Genomic DNA, 18658 nt, shown 5'->3' on the forward strand with positions numbered 1-18658 from the left:
AGTGATATACAAAGGATCCCCTAGCTCAAAAACTACAGAGACAGGATTAAGGAGTTTTATAGCATGCTTAATACATAACACTTTCTGCATTAATTCCAAATTAGATCTCTAGGAAAAAAAAAGAAAAACAACATTAGAGGAGGAAAGAGTAATTTATTAAACTGAATGTATTTAAGACTCAAGGAATAGTTTGCTACCTTAGTGATATACAAAGGATCCCCTAGCTCAAAAACTACAGAGACAGGATTAAGGAGTTTTATAGCATGCTTAATACATAACACTTTCTGCATTAATTCCAAAATTCATATTCAGCGTAACTCCAAAATAAAAGAACCTTCTCAAGATCACAATAGCAACCAGGGTAAGCGTATTTCATTCAAAGTCATAAGAAAAGCTTGTTAGTCCTACTTTTATTTCAATTAGTATAAAAATTCATTTTTTCCAATGTTGAGTTAAATGTGAATTTCTACTACTTACAGGTGTTCAAGTGCATCCAAACCAGAAAATGCTTTCTTTGTAATGGATCTAATCCTGTTTCCTTGGAGTATCCTGAAAAATATAAGTACATGATGCAAAAAAGATGCAATAAAATGGAAGCATTTTTTTTGAGCTGAACAATTGCATTTTTGGCATTTATTTCTAAACTGTGACTAATATTCACCATTCAACCTTCCCCAATGCAGCAAAATGTCTCACCTCTAAAAGATATTCATTTATTCCCCTTGAGTAAACATCTAGATTTTACAATGATTTTAGATGACGTTTAATGTGTACAGTGCATTATACAGATTATTCTAAATGTATACACATAAGCACCTTTTTATTTCATAGACGCGCATTTGAAAATTTCAATACAATGAAGCCACTTCCATTGGATGCTGCATTACTTTATCAAAGACTATCCTTGTCACTATGCCTTTGTCATATAATGCACTTATTACTTCCTATTATGGGAAACCCTCATTCTTTGAGAAATGTTTCCATAAATAGTAGTAATATTTAAAATATTTCAGATTAGTTTGACTTGAAAAATCTGGAATTTCTTTTATAGAAAAGGAACATTTTATTGAGAACAAAATGGTAAGGGACAAAAAAAAAAAAAATCTCAGCTATGGAAAATATAACATCATTAACTGTTGGGCTTGTCCCTTGAAACACATAATCTAAGCTAAATTTTTTAAGGAATGATGAGATATAAATATTGTAGCAATACTTACAGCTTCCTAAGTTTATCTAGGCCAGAGAAGGCACCATTCATATCTTCAATAGTCCATGATATTTCATTGTTTTTCAGATCCCTGTTTAAGGGGGAGAGGGGAAATCAAACCACAAGAGCTATTAAAAAGAACAAGGTACATACTTCTTCAAGAGCATGTATTATTTAAAACAATTTCTAAAATAGCTTTCTGGTAGGTTGTTTTTTGTTTGTTTTTGGGGGGTGTGTGGGTGTTTGTTTTTTAAGAGAAGCGTTTCCTGATTAGCTATTTCATTTCAATTTTTACTGAGAGACTTTGAAGACTTTTATTACTTTTTCCACTGATAACTAAAAAAGATCACAAACCCAACAATTTTAAGAATTGTTAGAAAACAAACCCACATTCCCCTACAAGGGTATTCATATACAGGACTATCATAAGAGAAGGAGCATCACAGGAAGGGAAGGGATCAACTGTTGCCCCTTTGAAACAAAATACACTCATGCCTTTGTAAGTTCGTAATATTAACACAAAGAAGACACAGAGATTTATTAATAAGTGAATCATTTTTACATCCTACAACATCCACAACACTAGCTTGATTATCTGTGAAGCATAAAGACATCAGAGATTTGTGAAAAGAACGGCGTGTCAGCAAAGAATCAACAGGGTTAGGCTAGAGGAGGAAAAAAAAAATCTAGGAGGCAAAGTCTAACACAATTCCTAGACACCTCGCAAGTCTCTGACTTCCTCTCTTTATGATCTATATCTCTCTGTATACTTAAAAAACATAGCGTACACCCCTCTGAATTGCATCTTTGCTAGATGCCCGAACTGTGAGTACGTGAGCAAACCCCTGAAAGTAAAATGTTAGCACCCTTTTCAAAGCCTAGAGGGAAAGGCAACCATTTCATTCATCTGCCTAACAGATGGGTCAATGGTACACAATTGGAAGATTTTAATGAAGCGAAATATATTTAGATTAGTTTACTTCTTTCTTCCCCTTCCATTAAGAAATGCTGTTTCAAAAAATGCTCAAATGCTTAAAGCAATTTCTCAGTCACGACAAGCATCAGCATCCATAGCACTACACAGTTTTGAGTTTTGTCTTCTTATTTCTACTATGAGGGAAAATTTTGATTCAGTTAAGCCACAACAATGATCCAGATCCGCAAAGCTGTGGGTAGCAGTGCTGCTTGCTGCTTTCGAATGGAGACAAGCCTTTCCCATAATAATGCTACTGAAAGTTCGTATCGTAATTACCACCATCCATTGTGCACAGCCTTAACAAAAGAGGAAGTCCTCCCTCTTCCAACTGTTCTGAAAAAAAATCCTACTGTAAGAAAAACATATGCTGATCTGGGAAAGTTAACAAAAGGTTCTTGTATATTTCATAAGAAAAATCTATAAACACTGAGGGTTTTTCTTAAGGTTTTTGACCTTAAAAAATGAGTTTATCAACTTACAAAGTCTGTAGACTGGAAAGTCCCCGGAAGGCACAATCGGCAATGTAATTTACTTTGTTGTTTCCAATGTACAGTCCAACCAGCACGCTTAAACCAACGAAGCTTGAATCATCTAACCTTGCTAAGTGATTGAACGTCAAATCCCTGCATATTCAAGGAAAAAAATGTATTTTAATGTTTATGCTGCAGTGCTTATTACTCAGTTCAACCTAGGTGAATTCTCAGGAGAAGAGAAAGTTTTCTCCCTTACAACTATCACAAAACCTACTACATCATTTTTGATCACACAGCTTGTATCGTTTCCGATAATTCACAAATTACTGCAGAATGAATTTCTTCCATTTGAAAATGACTGCGTTACAGTTTTAGTAAAACTGCCACAGTGAAATGAAGCAGTCACGGCTGGCTTCAACTTCTTTCAACAAAATATAACTGTCTCATATACAAAAAAGTTGTTGTCACCTTGGAAACTTTGTTATGAAAAATTCACAGATCAGTGGTAAGAAGCTCATGCTTTGGCATGTACCCGGCTTTCAAAACTGGAATAGAATAAAAGCTACTCACAGCTCACTGAGTTTTTGGCAAAATTCCCAAGCATCAGGACTGATCCTGCTGATGGCATTTTGGCTGAGATGGAGTTGCTGCAGCATCAGCAAGCCATAAAGCCAGCCTTTGGTTACCTCTGTTAAGTTGTTATGGTCCAGCTGCCTACAAACACACACAAACACATACAAATAGATAAAAGACATAAGGTTCAGAAACTCAGTGGCGTGTGTGCTTTGCCATGGGTCCACATCTGACTTCATGATACTGGCTAGGTAGCTGCAGCCTCTATTTACATTTAGAGTTGTATGCATGCATTCAGAATGTGCTGTCCTACACATTCACCAATGACTGCTTGCTGCTTTTCAAACCATACTAGAACAATTTAATTCAAAAACATCTTTAAGTTTTATCAAGCAATTCTATTCATTTTGTGCAATTCTACTTAACATGTTATCAGCAGAACCTATCAGCAGAATGTTGATACTTACAAGACTTCCATGTTGGTTAATCCCCAGAAAGCACCATCCATGAGCCTAGTAACCCCGTTTCTCTGCAGTTTTAATGATTTCAAAGCTGGAAGTCCTTGGAAAGTAAGACCATCTATTTTTTTAATTTTGTTGCGATTCAGTTCCCTGCATCAATAAAATTTACAGTTACAGCAGAGTAGGTTTACCTGCATGCCAACAACCTTTCTTCCCTCTCTGGAAACAAGCCTTATTTAAATGCTTTTCTTGCACATAAAACAACAGAGACAAAATGTAATAAAAATCAAACATTTTACTGTAATACATTATGTTTAACCATGCTAATACTGTTCTGCCTTTCTGATACTGAGGACAAGTACTTGGTAGTTCCTTGATTTTCAGATTTGAAGAATCCTTGTAGACCTAGAATGTCACGGTTAGTCCTGTTCGCAAATTCAAAAGCGAAAGCAAGTTCCTGGTGTTTATCGAGCAGTAGAGCCATTAAGGTTAGCTTGTAATTGCAATCAATAATCAGTCAGAAAGAAAAAGTTAAAACTTTTAGTTGTGATAACTAGGCAAAATTAAATATCCTGGGTGATCCCTCTCTTTCTTAATCTGGAGTCAAGCATTCATAACTCATTCCTCCCTCATTCTCCACAACTAATTACAAATAGGTACTTCCCTCTTTCTCAAGTGGTCTTGGCACTCATCCTTCTGCCACTACACACACACCTTGTAGGTCCGAAGCTAGACCCGTGTGTATCCTGAAAAGGAGTTACAAGGCATAACTAGCTGGAGGGCAAGCTGCAGTGACAGTAGTACTCCATATTTTCTATTCTCCTGCTTTCCACAACACTTTCTTGGTTTTGGTCCTTTTTAACTCTGAACCCTGCACCAACCCCAAGCAACTTTCCAACTTTCTGAGCTATGTGAAAAGGGAAGTCCAGCCTCACACAGGCACAAAGAACACAATGTTCACTGTTTTTATAGAGGTGAATTTTAAACTAGCTATCATTTGCTAAATTAATAGATATATTTATAAGCAACAATTGATATATAGTATAAAGAAACAGGATTAGACAATACTAAGAAAAGGTCCTCATACAACAATGAGAGATCATCTGCCCCTTTCAGGAAGATCTTAAATCTATCAACCTTCCTCCTACCAAACTAAGAAGAATCCTCTCCTTCCAAAACTTACTTTCCCATGGGAAACAAAGGCCTAAATAATTCTCTCTCCATAGTTATACCACAATTATTTTTCAGAGTCTCAGTCTTGTAAGAATTCAGCTTTCCTCTCTGGTATCCTGATATGAACCCTACCTGATAACAGATACCTGACAGAGAACCCTACTCATCCTCCTGTGTTTATATGTGCATAAGCAGAGAAGAACACTGAGTAAGAACAGCCTTCAGTTCTTCCCCACTCCTCCTCTAAACACTTCTTTCAGGTGATAACACAAATTTTTGACCTTCATTGCAGATTAGCCACCTAACGTAACTAGGTCAGCCTACCAATTAAATTGTGAATGAGTAGAACTTTTTTAGGCAAGAGTATCACCAACTTTCAAAATTTCAGCTGAATCTGAAGATCAGAAAGTCTACTAAGATTGTTAACAAGTCCTGAGCTTTGCAGGACTGTTCTCACACTCTTCTACTGAGGCTTGAGTCAAACTAGATCAGCAACCTGATCTAGTTGAAGATGTCCCTGCCCACAGCAGGAGGGTTGGACTAGATGACCTTTAAAGGTCCCTTCCAACCCAAACTATTCTGTGATTTTATGAAACTCTTCCTGCATTTGTATACAGAAAAGACACAGTCACTGTTTCCAGATGTGTCAAGCATCCTAACACTTCACTGTTCTTATGACCTTTCACTTTCAAGGTTAACTTAAGAGAGTTCATCATTTTTAACTCAACTATCTCATATAGAAAATAATTATTCAGGATTTGACAAAGTGCAGCCCTAGCTCATCCTCTTGTCAACTTCGTGCACTTTTTAAGTTTTAAAAAAAAACCCAAAAACCAAAACAAAAAACAGGAAAAAGATATTTCCCCATCCTCTTCCATATTAAATGACTTTATTATTTATTAGGTAAAATGTTTATAGACAGCACTGTATCAGTGAAGCTGATGGAGGTCTATTTACTCAAGCATATTGCTTATTGTCATACCTTCTGAAAGCAAGTTAATTCCCTTCATTTCACCGTGAAAACACAAAATAAATAAGAGACTGCTGTAGTGAACTACATAAGTTTAGTTCACTTAGTATGTTTCCAATGCTTTCTTACAGGAATACTGCTATTACCCCTTCTCCAGACTTCCCTTTTTTTTCTTTTAATAGGCAAACACGATTTTAAACACAAAGACTATTCACATCTCACCAATATATAAGACTAGTTTTGTTCAGTACAAAGCTGCAGTTAGTAAGGGTTGTAGTAATATGTTTTCTGTGTCTGTCTCAGTCTGCCTCTGATTAAATTAAAGGCTAAAGTTCAAGCACTGCCAGTGCTTTGGAAAACCTGAAAACAATTAGTCAATTGTGGGTTGCACTTACAGGTGCTGCAGATGGGAGAGTTTAAACATCTTTTGAGGGATTGCTGAAATTTTGTTCCTGTTCAGTTTCAATACTTGAAGTGTGGTAGACAAATTGTCAAAGGTACCAGGCTCCATGGAGGTTATTCGGTTACTGTTAATGTACCTGTTGAAACAATGTCTAGAAGGTTAAATTTACAGTTATTTAATAAATTCTTAATTCCAAGAAGTGAAACACAAAGCTCTTGCGCTGCCTACTCCTTGATAAATGGAATTTCATTTATTGTATTAATTAGTACTCTTGACAGCTCAGTCTATGGTCAAATAGTATTTCACCACCAACATTTTGCCCTACTCTGCAGGAGTGTATTATTGGCAGAAGATAGCATGTTGCAACCCCATTTATTTTCACTCAGTATAACTCTGGCATTGCAGTATTACTGAATAAGGATTAAGGTAGATTCAAAAAAAGGCCACCAAACTGCATGTAACTCAAGACTAGCCCAACTGTGGGGAACTTAAGTTCATTTTGTTACATAATTATTTCTCTCAAGAGACACATCTATTTGTTTCATCTCAAGATAATGACCTTCACTTTTTATGAACTAAAACATCTCATTGTAACAACTCATGTATTCAAGTTAGCAGCTCAACAGGTGAAAGTAGGAATAAATATTTAGTATTTGTCTTGAGCAGTAATCCCCCTATACCCCTTGAATATATTTAATATTTAATGCGTGTCTAATTGAAAGAAGATTTAGTATCTTAACAAACAGCTGCCAATATAAGTTTTCCAACAAGTTTTTAAAAGTAAAAGAAAGAAAAAAAAGTAATACTAAGTTTTACTTACAGATACTTGAGCTGTAACGATGGAAATGATGATATTTTTAGCTCTGTTATGTTATTGTTGCTCAAGTCCAAAGTTTCTAGACTCTGAAACGCCTTCAGATGTTCAGACAAGATGTTGGCAATCTTGTTACTGGTCCTGAAATTTAAGGACAGTAGTCAAAAGACTGTCATTTCCAGAGTAAACACTTGTTAAGTACATATGACTCTGACGAAAGTTAGTTCTTAATTCCCCCACTTGAAAATAAATTCTAGTTAAGAAAACCAATAAAGTATGTTCTCTAGACATAACATTCATTTCTATCCATCCCAAATCACAAATTGGAACGCTCTAAAATAAATGTGTTCATTTCTTAAAACATATTCCCAGCAAACAAGATGGAAAAAATTGCATTATAATCCAGTTACTGCAATTCATGGCTTTTAAAACAAGACATAAAACTCTATGATCATCTATTTCTGAATGGTAGAAATATCTAGTATTTGCATTGAACGGTATGTCACGGTATTGTAATGAAATCAGATTAGAGTTGTTTTCTATTTTAACCAAATTAACATCATAGTAGCTAAACATTGTGTTTTGTTTTGTTTTTTAAACTCTTATAGCATGAAAATCAGACTGAATTTCCATAAAAACAGAGCTAGATTAGAGGAGATGGATGACAGCACGCCCCTCAGAAAGACATTCTATAACTGTGCAATTAGACCTAGTATTTCATCTATGGATTTTTCTAGTGAGTTTGCAAAGAATAAAACTTGTGCTTATTACAGCTCATTACAGAGGTTCTGGACTTCATGTCTGGTCAAACTTCAGCTAAGCATCACACCCAGTTCCACAACAAAAATTCTGCAACTGTTTAAAGACATGGGTATCCTCATCTACTATAAGGAATACCCCTTCTTTCACTTCCAATGAAATATAATTTTTCCAGCGATCATATTTCATCTTTATACCCAGCAACCCACCAGTTTTCCCATCCCAGCTGCATCATGTACAGAATCATACACGCACATCAGCAACATTAATGGGGTTATTCGTTTGGGGCTAATGGTACATAGGGGAAAACAGATCACGACCAATTAAATGAACTTAACCCAAAGTGATCCTTGTTACCTTGGGAAGTTCAAGTCAGTTCTGGCTGGGGTACATTCTGTACCTAGTATGATGAATGATCAAAATTTAGGAGCACTCCTCAGCTCCCAAAGATTGCAGGCAAAGGCAATTTCAGTAAAACTATCAACAAGAATGTTGATTCTGGAAGGTGTTTGCCTTTATTGGAAATACTTGCTCTGGATCAAATAGTAAGCCACACATTTAGGATAGCATGGACAACTCTCACATATACAAGGGTGTGGGGGGATTACTGCTCAAGACAAAAAAGTCCTGACTCAAAAACTGAACCAGAGGTTAGATTAATGGGCGTTCTGACCACATGTGGGAATGGGTAAGTGATCTTGCAGCCCCTCCAATGCTGCGCTTGTATCGTGTTTCATTCCTCAGGCTGTCTGGTAGAGGTACACTGCATTTTTTTAACTCTTAGCTGAAAGTATTTATAATAAATGGAAACAAATTACTTTAATAAAAAACAACAACAAACACCACCACCATGTGTCAGTTCCATTGGCCAAATAACACTGCGAGTTAGATAACAGGTCATAGAGCCTTGCCTTTATGCATTAGTTTGTTTATAAGGTAATTACTAACAAGGTATTAAAACTGCCAATTACTTGAGTGACGAATAAAATTTTCCTTGCAGTAAAAGTGTGCTCCAGCAGAAGCCAGCAATTTCCTGAACTGCACGCCTCCTAAATTGCAGTGTGAAAGTGTTCAGTTATAGAGACAGCTTGCACAGTGCTGTCTTTGTGTCAGCACTGCTCCATAAAACAGAAATTCCTCACAACTGGCAGGATAATAGCCCCTGTATTACAAAGTTTAGTTGGACCTAATGGAACCGAATAAAACGCTTATACAGCCTTCAGATTAGCACTTAAAACTAACTGGCAAATTACCTGACACAGACCAGGTTACAACAAAAAACAAACAAACAAAAAACCCCAGCTTGTTTGTTTCAAGGAACATTCTTCTTTTTTGGTGATGGTAAGGTCATACTGTGGGGAGAAAGTAACTTCTTTTGTTCACTGAAAAAGAGCTACACATCAAAGTCCTAGTCCATCTCACAATGAAAATCAAACCAGCCTTCACTGCACCTTCCTGCTTACTCATATTTGTAGAAGCTACTCAAACGCAAAAGTTCTGAATGGTTAACTCCTTATTGCCCCAACCTCCTAGTCCAGTTTTCTCTTCAAAAAAACTTCGAGTGCCATAATTCACACCTAGGAGGAGATTATCCAGCACTGAACATATCCAAATAGCTCTACTTTAAGGCCCAACTTGAGTTAAAATGAGAAAGTTCAATTCTAATTTGATTTTTCTTCACAATCATCACTTAAGTAAATCAAATAAAAACAATGTATCGGCTTCCTCATAACTGCCAAATTGCCATCAAAATTAGTCAAGAAGGACGTGTTTGAAAATGCAAGCCTATCTAATTGCCAAGGCAGAACCAAGCAGTATCCTCTGTGTCGGCACAATGGCATGCAAGTTTGTTCACTGTGGAGAAAAAAAAAAAAAAAAAACAAAACCCAAACCCAACTTTCCAGCAAAGGGCTGTTATTACTGTGCTCAGACAAAAGGAGCTGCACACACCGCATTGGTTTCATTTCACAGACCCTCAAGGGGAGATCAGAGCAACAGAGATCCCCTGCACCAAGAGAACCAGCGCATCAAGTTCTCACAGAAGCAGACCTGCAGCAATCTGATCACAATTTCTTCATGTGCAAGGAACAGCAACACGCTGCAGCTTCCTTGGAACTTCTCCTGCTACAGCTAAAACAGCAGGAGTACCGAGGAACACAGATAAAACCACCAAAAATACCTGCATAAATTTGAACATGCCTTTTGCAATTTGAGTGCCTACACCCTGACTTGAAGCAAAAAAAAAAAAAACCCAACAATCCAAGAGTGCATGCAGACTGATTTAATTATTTTTACATAAGCCTGTGTAAATACCAGCTTAAGACAGAATATCAGTTTTTCATTACGGGTATGAGAAACCTTAGCTTTCCGTCTCAGTATTCATGACTTTAACCACACTACTAGGCCAAAACATCTATAACAGCCCTATCAATCATGATCTCAAGATTCACTCTATATAAACAACAGCTACAATATATCTGACATATCGACTTGTACTTTCCTCGCCTTTTGAGGAAATATAAAGCAGGACAGCAACTTCCGTATGCATTTTGTTAAGGATCTAGTTAACACCATTTAGACATAATAATTCTTATGTGCTGAAAAAAACCCAATTTTTAAAGATCTGAGATAGTATGACTAAGTATCTCTTGATAAAGATGTCAATATGTAATGTTTTCTAAGAAAAAGAAATATCTATGCAAGCTTCACTACTCTGATCCTGTAACATGGAAGCCCCAACTCTGAAATAGATTAAGACCTAAAGTCCTATCTTTTGTTTCTATTCAAAATCTCAGCACAAAAATATACTCTAGCACTTCCTTTTCCAGCATAACTCTTTCTTCCAGGTAGATCTTGATCTGCTGTGTTTTGAGAACCTCTTATGTCTTATCTTACACCATGATCCTGACAAGGAGCATGTGTAGGAGTCTAGAGGTGGAGCAACCTGGTAAAAAACAAGTTTTCTAGAAAGACAATTTTGGAGACCTGTGTCTGTGCAGCCTGTTCTCCAAAGTTGCTAGATGTAAAATAACTGTTTTAACATCTGTGTGATTCTGGACTAAGACGGTATCTCCTGTCCCTCAGCTAAGCCCTGAGAGGCAGGATATACTGAATTTGCCTTACAAACAGGCAAATGAAATCATAGTAGAGTCTCTTGCTAGAGACTAAGAGGATATGTAAAGAGAAAAAAGCACTCTGCTAGGGCTAGATATATCTTTCTGAGCAGCACTGAAGCCAAGACACTAGGGTTCATAGATGTTTAGTTCGACTGCCTTCTGTTTACATGGCTTCCAGATTAGAGCTGGCTTGGAGGCAGCCATGTCAGAGCACAGGCAAAGCAGACGTGACTGTCCACATCTGAGCACGTACCGGGTGGTCTCTTATGTGCCACTACAGCTCACAGCCTCCTTTTTCACATTTCTTCAAATCTTTGTGGTTGCTTCACCTGTTCTTCCCTCCACTCACCTACTGACATCATACGACTCCTGGCATATCATCTATTGTTTCTTGCACTCCCCCTCCTGCCTGCCCAAACTCCTTTGGACTTTTAGAGCTCTTGTAAGAAACAATGATGTCAAGACACTGAGTGGAAGAAAATTTAAGCAAAAATAAAAAAAAATATAATTGATAGTAAAGACTAAAGATCAATACTGTAATAAACTTCCACTGAAAGTGCTGGAAGACTCATGTTTTGTGGCTTTTAGGATAAGGCTGTACAACTTTAAGGAGCACATAACAGAAGAAAGAGTCTCAGGAACTCCTGCAAGAAGAAAGGGAGAAAAAGTATCTTTTTTTTTTTTTCCTCCAATTTCTACTCATTTGAATACTAAAATTAGCCAGACTGTAATGAACAATTACATCATTTAAAATATTGTAATTATGGTTTCAAGCTGAACGCTACGCTTACAAAAATCCCCTGATATGAATGGGACTACGTGCTCTACTCACCATTAGACACCCAACTGCACTGAATTAAGAACCTCCATTTTTTTGAATCTTTGCAACTGTTCAATACAGAAATATTTCAAGTGAAACTGTTTTTCTCCAAGATGTAGATGCCAGAAATAGAGCCGGGATTCTGGCTCACTTCCAGTCCTACTGGTGGGTCTACAAGTCTGATGCCTCCTTCACACACAGGCTTCTCACGTTCCTTGTGGAAAGCAGTTGTTCTTTCTTTTGAAGGTCTCCTTCATTCCATGATCCATGCCTGTCATTGCTCTTTCAAGGCAGATGTCAGCAAGCCTATGCTCTTATTTTTTGTGCTTTTTGTGGTATACAGGCATAAAGTAGAAAATGAAAACTCAGAACTCTGTAGGCTACTGATACCCTGCCCAAAACTTGAGACCAAAGGTTTATAGATTCCTAAACCAAACATAAACTGGGAAAAGGGGAAGAGAAAGATGCGGAATGAAACAACTCGGGGATCAGAGATGTTTTCATCATCAAAAAGAACACAGAGGCAAATCCAAACTTCCAAACACGTGATACTTCCATAGCAATTCTCTCCTGATTCCAATCATAGTACCAATATGTATTTAATTATACTTTCCTTCCAAACTCTCTTCTTGATACCCTGGAGTCTGTTTCCCACTACACTTTCTGGCCTTTCCAAAATAATCACAAGTTACTTAGCACGTGATAGCCAAGTGAATGTGTAAGTTCATTATTTTAAAGAAGGTAAACAGAAGCAATGCAGGCATAGCTATTTCAGCATGAGCTGAAAACAGGAATTATAACCCATTGCAGACGGTGCACTCTGTGACTGTTAGTTAATGCTAAAATCTTGGACAATTATAAGTATGACCTAGATTAAACCCAGCATAATGTCCTCCAATATTATAAATCGTATTTCTAATCTGATGTATGGACTCGTTAAGTAAAAACACCTATCCTTTATTGTTAGAGCCAACCCTCCCCTTTTGGAGAGTGCAGATCGAAGTCTAGGCACTTTAGACTACACACCCTTCTAGATCTACTCCTTATCTCAACTGTCAGTACAAGCTGAGGGATGTCCTCCTGTCCACCTCTATTTCACTCAAGGCACTGAGTCATGACATTTCACTGCTCTATTGCAATAACCACCTACCACTTCTCTAAGATACAACTCCAATACTTATGCCTGACCTCTTAACTTCATTCTGACTTGCCTCATTCTAGAGTTCTATGTTCTAATCATTCTAATCATTCTATGAGGCAAGTATATATATATATATATATACACAAGTATATATATATATATACACACATATATATATGTACTGTATGTCCTACAACTTAGCACCTCCTCCTTGGTAAAATTTCCTACCATTCTTCCATTTTGTCACACAGGAACAGTGTTCTCTATTTTTCTGATCCATTATTATTCTTTTTAATTCATCTTTTTCTTTAACACTGTTGATCAGAAAATCATGCCAGGTTTTTTCCACTGCAAATAGCTCATAAAATTTGCATTCTCTTTTCCATTCATTGCAAAAGCATTCATCTAGGCTCTCACTACTTTATATATATATATGTCCTACAACTTAGCACCTCCTCCTTGGTAAAATTTCCTACCATTCTCCATTCTCACAAAAGCATTCATCTAGGCTCTCACTACTTCTTATTTTTGCTACAACTAACTCTGGGTTTCTACATACTTCTTCCCTTTCCCATCATTCAGCCTAAATTGCTGCCATAAAAATCTAGTTTCCATGTCTGCAAGTCTGACTAAGACAGGTTCCTTTTCAAATTCTTACTGTATGTCCTACAACTTAGCACCTCCTCCTTGGTAAAATTTCCTACCATTCTTCCATTTTGTCACACAGGAACAGTGTTCTCTATTTTTCTGATCCATTATTATTCTTTTTAATTCATCTTTTTCTTTAACACTGTTGATCAGAAAATCATGCCAGGTTTTTTCCACTGCAAATAGCTCATAAAATTTGCATTCTTTTCCATTCTCATTGCAAAAGCATTCATCTAGGCTCTCACTACTTTATATTTTTGCTACAACTAACTCTGGGTTTCTACATACTTCTTCCCTTTCCCATCATTCAGCCTAAATTGCTGCCATAAAAATCTAGTTTCCATGTCTGCAAGTCTGACTAAGACAGGTTCCTTTTCAAATTCTTACATTTATTTCCTCTTAGTCTCCACACCAAATGTCAAAGACTGCAAGAAGTAATTCCAGTTAAGTTTCTTCGCCCTAGCTTTTTGCTCGCAACTTCAGCCCAAGTCACACATGGTTTACCACCACTCTCATTTTTGGGATTTTCTCCAAGTAGCCTTATGCCTGAAGCCCAGTCTGGCATTCCTCTATCCTTTCTTTCAATCCTTCTTCAAAACAAACTCTTCCAGGCAGCATCCAAATCTTAATCCTTCCCATAATAAAGTGGTAGCTGAAGAGATGACAAGGATGTAAAATATTTGACCAACATTTTCTTAATATTGGGAGCCAGACTTCAGTTTAGTATGCTAGCTTTATAAACATACAATACCACTTTCTCTGGCAAGCGTAGAAGGGAAAGGCATCCACTCCTACTGAATGTAAGCTTTCATTTTCTGGAGTTGCGTCTAAATTTCTTTCTTGTTACTGTAGCTTTCTAAATGCGAACTGAGACAGCGTTCTGGATTTTACACATAGCTTCCACTCCCAGCCTACTGTGAGATGACAAAGAGGCAGACTTCTCATACCTACCCCTATTCCAAATAATCTTGCAAACAAAGATTATGAAAAAACCTTCTACCTTTACAGAAGGCCCTTTGCAGGAGTTTTCCTTATTAAGATACTGCCACACAGTGCAAACTATCACTCTTATTTCTACATTGCCAGCTGGGGCAAATGTATAATCTATTTTGCATGTTTCCTTCAATTAACTGAATTTTACTTCTCAAGATGACTGAAGCGTGATCTGGGATACCCATTACGGAAATGAACCACACAATGGACACATAATACAAAAATAAAATCCCTCCTAAATGGTATAAGGGATTAATCACCACTCCTCTTCAGTAACTACGTTTGTGCATAAAGTTAGATAGGTATTTAAGCTGTATGTTGATTAATCAAAGCTAGGATGTGACAGCGCACTCTCAAATTTTGGAAAAGTATCTTTTTGGCAACCAAGATATATTTTTTTAACCAAGAATGAAAATCAGTGACCAGTATATGCTTTATTATTGCCCACCAAATGAAGAAGGAAACAGTATTTTATTCTTCCTGGTAAGGAGAATGGAAGCAAGCACAAAGCTGCCTAAAATACAGATGAATTTACAAATCTCTAGTCACAAGCTCAGCATCTTGTTCAGCAAAAATCTATGAGAAGCCACTTCAACTTAAGAGTTAGTTCACTTAGTTTTAAGAGCCATAAAGAAAAAGCCTTTTTCAGATTACATTTTTAAGTTAGGTAGCGTGAACAATCCCATTCATCCTGAAAGCCCTATAAGTAAAGATACTGACACTGCGGTATCGTAAACTCCACATACTAAAGGTTTGTATCACATCGGAGTTAGCTCTGTCTCCACTGCCTGATAGCACAATGCTTTACCAATCTCAAGAAACAACCATGTTGTAACCAGGTCTTTCATCAACAGGAGTTTATTCAGATTGGAGCAAAGAGTGCTGTCCACTGGAGAAATTTTACTGATGACTGAAATCAGGATTAACGAGCAACTAAGCAAGGTAGCAGGAAGGAGCTAATATAAGAAGACACAAAGCTAAACCTGGGCTCTTCTGATAACTTAATTTTAAAGTTACAGAGCTTATTTATGAAGCCTGGTATACATTAAAACTTGCAGATCTTCTTCTCCAGTAAATTCCCTGCTGTAGCTGTGTGGGTTGATGAGCAACAAGTAGAACCTCCCATTGAGAGCACACACTACCATCTGGACCTGAAAAAACTTTTTAGGCATTGCCTGGGTTTTTCTTTGTTTTCAGTGACCAAAACAATATTTTTGTCTTTAAGCAAATCATTGTCGATGGCTTAGATAATTTTTTTGTTGTTTTGTTAGGGGTTTTTTTGTTTCCTTTGAAGAGAATGACTTTGCACTTTTTCAGTACAGCAATTCACTTCTAACTTTTCAGTTTGCTTCTCAGAAGCGCTCATTGAACACCAAAGGCCTGAGATGAATAATGAAGTAATCAGAGTCATTTTAGAGTGGCTGATCAGAATGCTACATTTAAAACTAGAACAATTTTGCTTACTGTGAGAACTTGCAACCCCTTCAGTCAATTAAAACTGCCTACTTTCCAGTCCTTTTGTCCTGTTTTATCTCCTGACCAATCTTTTTTGTTAATATTTTTTGTTCATTTACCTTTTTAAACATCCAGGACACAAGACAAGTGTCTTCAAAGCCAACGCATTTAAACTCAGCATATACCAACAGAAAGACATTACAAATCGAAGGCTGTAGAAAGCCTTCAGAAAAGTGACTTGTGGATTCAGTCCAGCACCTAACAAACACGTGGGCACATTTCAAGAAACCTCCTCAATACTGGCAACATTTTTCACCATCTCAACGCAAAACTGAATGGCCATGCACTCCTTGTTTTAATTGTGTTAAAGACTTCCTGAGCAGATGGGGTTGGAGGATCCTCTCAGGGTAGCAGAGGAAAACCTGTACCATGTTGCATATTCGGTATGTCTCTTATGAAAAGAAGATTTCACATTCTGAAAAAAGTAAAGTGGGAACCTAATACAAACCACGTATTAACGTAAAACTTCAAAAACATTACTGAATTGTGAATCATCCATGCTCCTTTTATTTCTGCATCATGAACTTCGTATTTTCCACTCTGGCTTTAGTAAGACTGAATATGTTTGTGTTCTAGACTAACATGATCAGTCTTTACAACATAAGCTACAAGGATATTTCCATCTAAATCACCTGCACCATAAGTACTAGTGGTTTTAAATAAAATAATTTCCATTCAATAAAATGTAAAATCACAAATTTATTTAAAACACTCCATCATTTAAAGCTAGTCTAACATCAGAATTTCACTATATGCATTAGAGACTTTGGCATGTACAGCTTTTCTAGTCCCTACAGACAGCAAGATGATTGCTGTATAACATATCCTGGATGTGGGTAATAAGAAACATGTTTTTCATATTAATTCCAGTTCTATATATACATTTTGATAAGAACAGTAAAATTTAGTTTGAGAGGCAGGATGCTTTAATGCTCAAAGTTGTTCTCTCTCTCTAAAGTCACTGCTGTCTTCTGTTTTCCACAGTACTCAAGGATACAGTGCACTGATGATGTATTTCTAAAAATTCTGCAAGTAAAGTAGTATGGGTTTCTTATTTAAACTGTATATCCTTAAACAAAACCTTAAACAATGTTGCAACATTTGCATATCAGTCTTTCTTCCTCACAAAGCACTAATCACACTAAAAGTACTTAACAGTTACTGAAGAGTTTTAAAGTGGAACCCCTATGCAAATGGTAATTGGTAGTTAAACACCATGTAGGACTTCTATACAAGGCTATTGTACTTACCTTACTTGGTTTCAATCTATTTCTGGATTCAGCCTAGGTACAAAACTTTACAGCAATGACGGACGTAAAAGACAATACTAGTTTTCTTCTCCTGTACCAACATCACAGATTCTAGCAGATTTTCAGATAAATAGGACAGGACTGGTACATCTTGGATAAGGAATGCCATTAGAATGGGAACCAACTTCAGAACCTTTGCTTGTTCTCCTGGAACGAGGGCATTAGTGCCTATTTCTCTACCTGACACAAAAGTGATCCATCTGTCTAGAAACAATGAAAACTAATCTGTTTATTCTCCCAGACCTGCAGAATTTTCCAATATAAAACTACCACAACCGTTTTAAGCAATTCTACATTAATTTAACTGCTTTTACAAGCACTTCAGGAATGCAAATTAGGAAACAACTAACTTATTTTAGTTCTAGGAATAGATAAATACAGTATTACTGTGTATGGTGTCTGTACATTACGTATTTGTGGTAAACAGTCCTGTCCTCAAAAGCTTGTGTTGTCAAGGACTCGGTGTGACCTGGCCTCCTGGCTAGAGCCACTCTGCTGACTGGAGAGCTGGCAATCTCTGGCAAATGGCTGAACTTCTCTCTTTCTGCCTTGATAAGCCTCTCTCTTCCTGCCTCCTCTCACAGAAGACAGAGAAAAGGGCTGGGTGGCTGACCAAAAAGAACACCCTGCAATTTCAATTTCAAATAATTTACTTAAATGGTCAAACATGCTGAAAGATGCAATCAGACTTCACTGTAAGTAACTGCAAGTAACTTCACTGTAAGACAGGCATGCCCAAGTACATCGGCTAGACGTTTCAGAAGGAACCTTAGATGTCTAACTTTAGACATCTAAAAGTTAGTTTAAAATAGGTATCTAGATGGTCTTCAGTAGGAAAGTCATCTGAACTATCTTAGGGAGGACAAATCACTTCAGAGAGAGCCTTTTCTTCTCCACTCATTCTTAAGAGGATCTACAGTTAGTAACTCATACTCATGATGTCAAACTTTCAAGAATTTAGGGTAGGGAAGATTAACCTTACTTTTTGCTCTGTCCGGAACATATTATACCTGTTAGTATCAGGCAAGCCATCACAGCTTCACAAACTAAGGGCCTCCTGAACAGATTTAGCCCAAAGTACCACCCATTTAGTTCACAGCAGTTTCCAGATTCCCAGGAGGCTGAGCAGCTGTCCTTTGCCATGTGACAAGAAATGTACTCATCACATGAATAAAATCATGCATCTCCAGCCACGTAATGAGAGTGTGCCTGCATGTGCTTGTATACTCCTTCACACAGACATACGGTCTTTCTAGAGTGCGGGGGGGGGGGGCGCGGGTGCCCGCCTGACACTTTTCTCTCCCAT

At 37.2% G+C, this 18658-nt stretch overlaps 1 protein-coding gene across 1 annotated transcript in view; it reads right to left on the bottom strand.

Moving 5' to 3' along the window:
• The window catches only part of LRIG3 (leucine rich repeats and immunoglobulin like domains 3), a 37100-nt gene that overhangs the window by 14756 nt on the left and 3686 nt on the right, over window positions 1–18658 (bottom strand). Inside the window, exons 3-9 of the mRNA XM_019472543.1 lie at window positions 7057–7191; window positions 6229–6372; window positions 3697–3840; window positions 3227–3370; window positions 2663–2806; window positions 1218–1298; window positions 478–549 (exon numbers count right to left, since the gene is read on the bottom strand). Coding sequence (XP_019328088.1) covers window positions 478–549; window positions 1218–1298; window positions 2663–2806; window positions 3227–3370; window positions 3697–3840; window positions 6229–6344 — 701 coding nt within the window. The 5' untranslated portion in view covers window positions 6345–6372; window positions 7057–7191. The remainder of the gene's footprint in view (window positions 1–477; window positions 550–1217; window positions 1299–2662; window positions 2807–3226; window positions 3371–3696; window positions 3841–6228; window positions 6373–7056; window positions 7192–18658) is intronic.

The sequence above is a fragment of the Aptenodytes forsteri genome, unplaced genomic scaffold (genome assembly GCF_000699145.1).
Source record: "Aptenodytes forsteri isolate BGI_AS27 unplaced genomic scaffold, ASM69914v1 Scaffold4, whole genome shotgun sequence".
NCBI lineage: Eukaryota > Metazoa > Chordata > Aves > Sphenisciformes > Spheniscidae > Aptenodytes > Aptenodytes forsteri.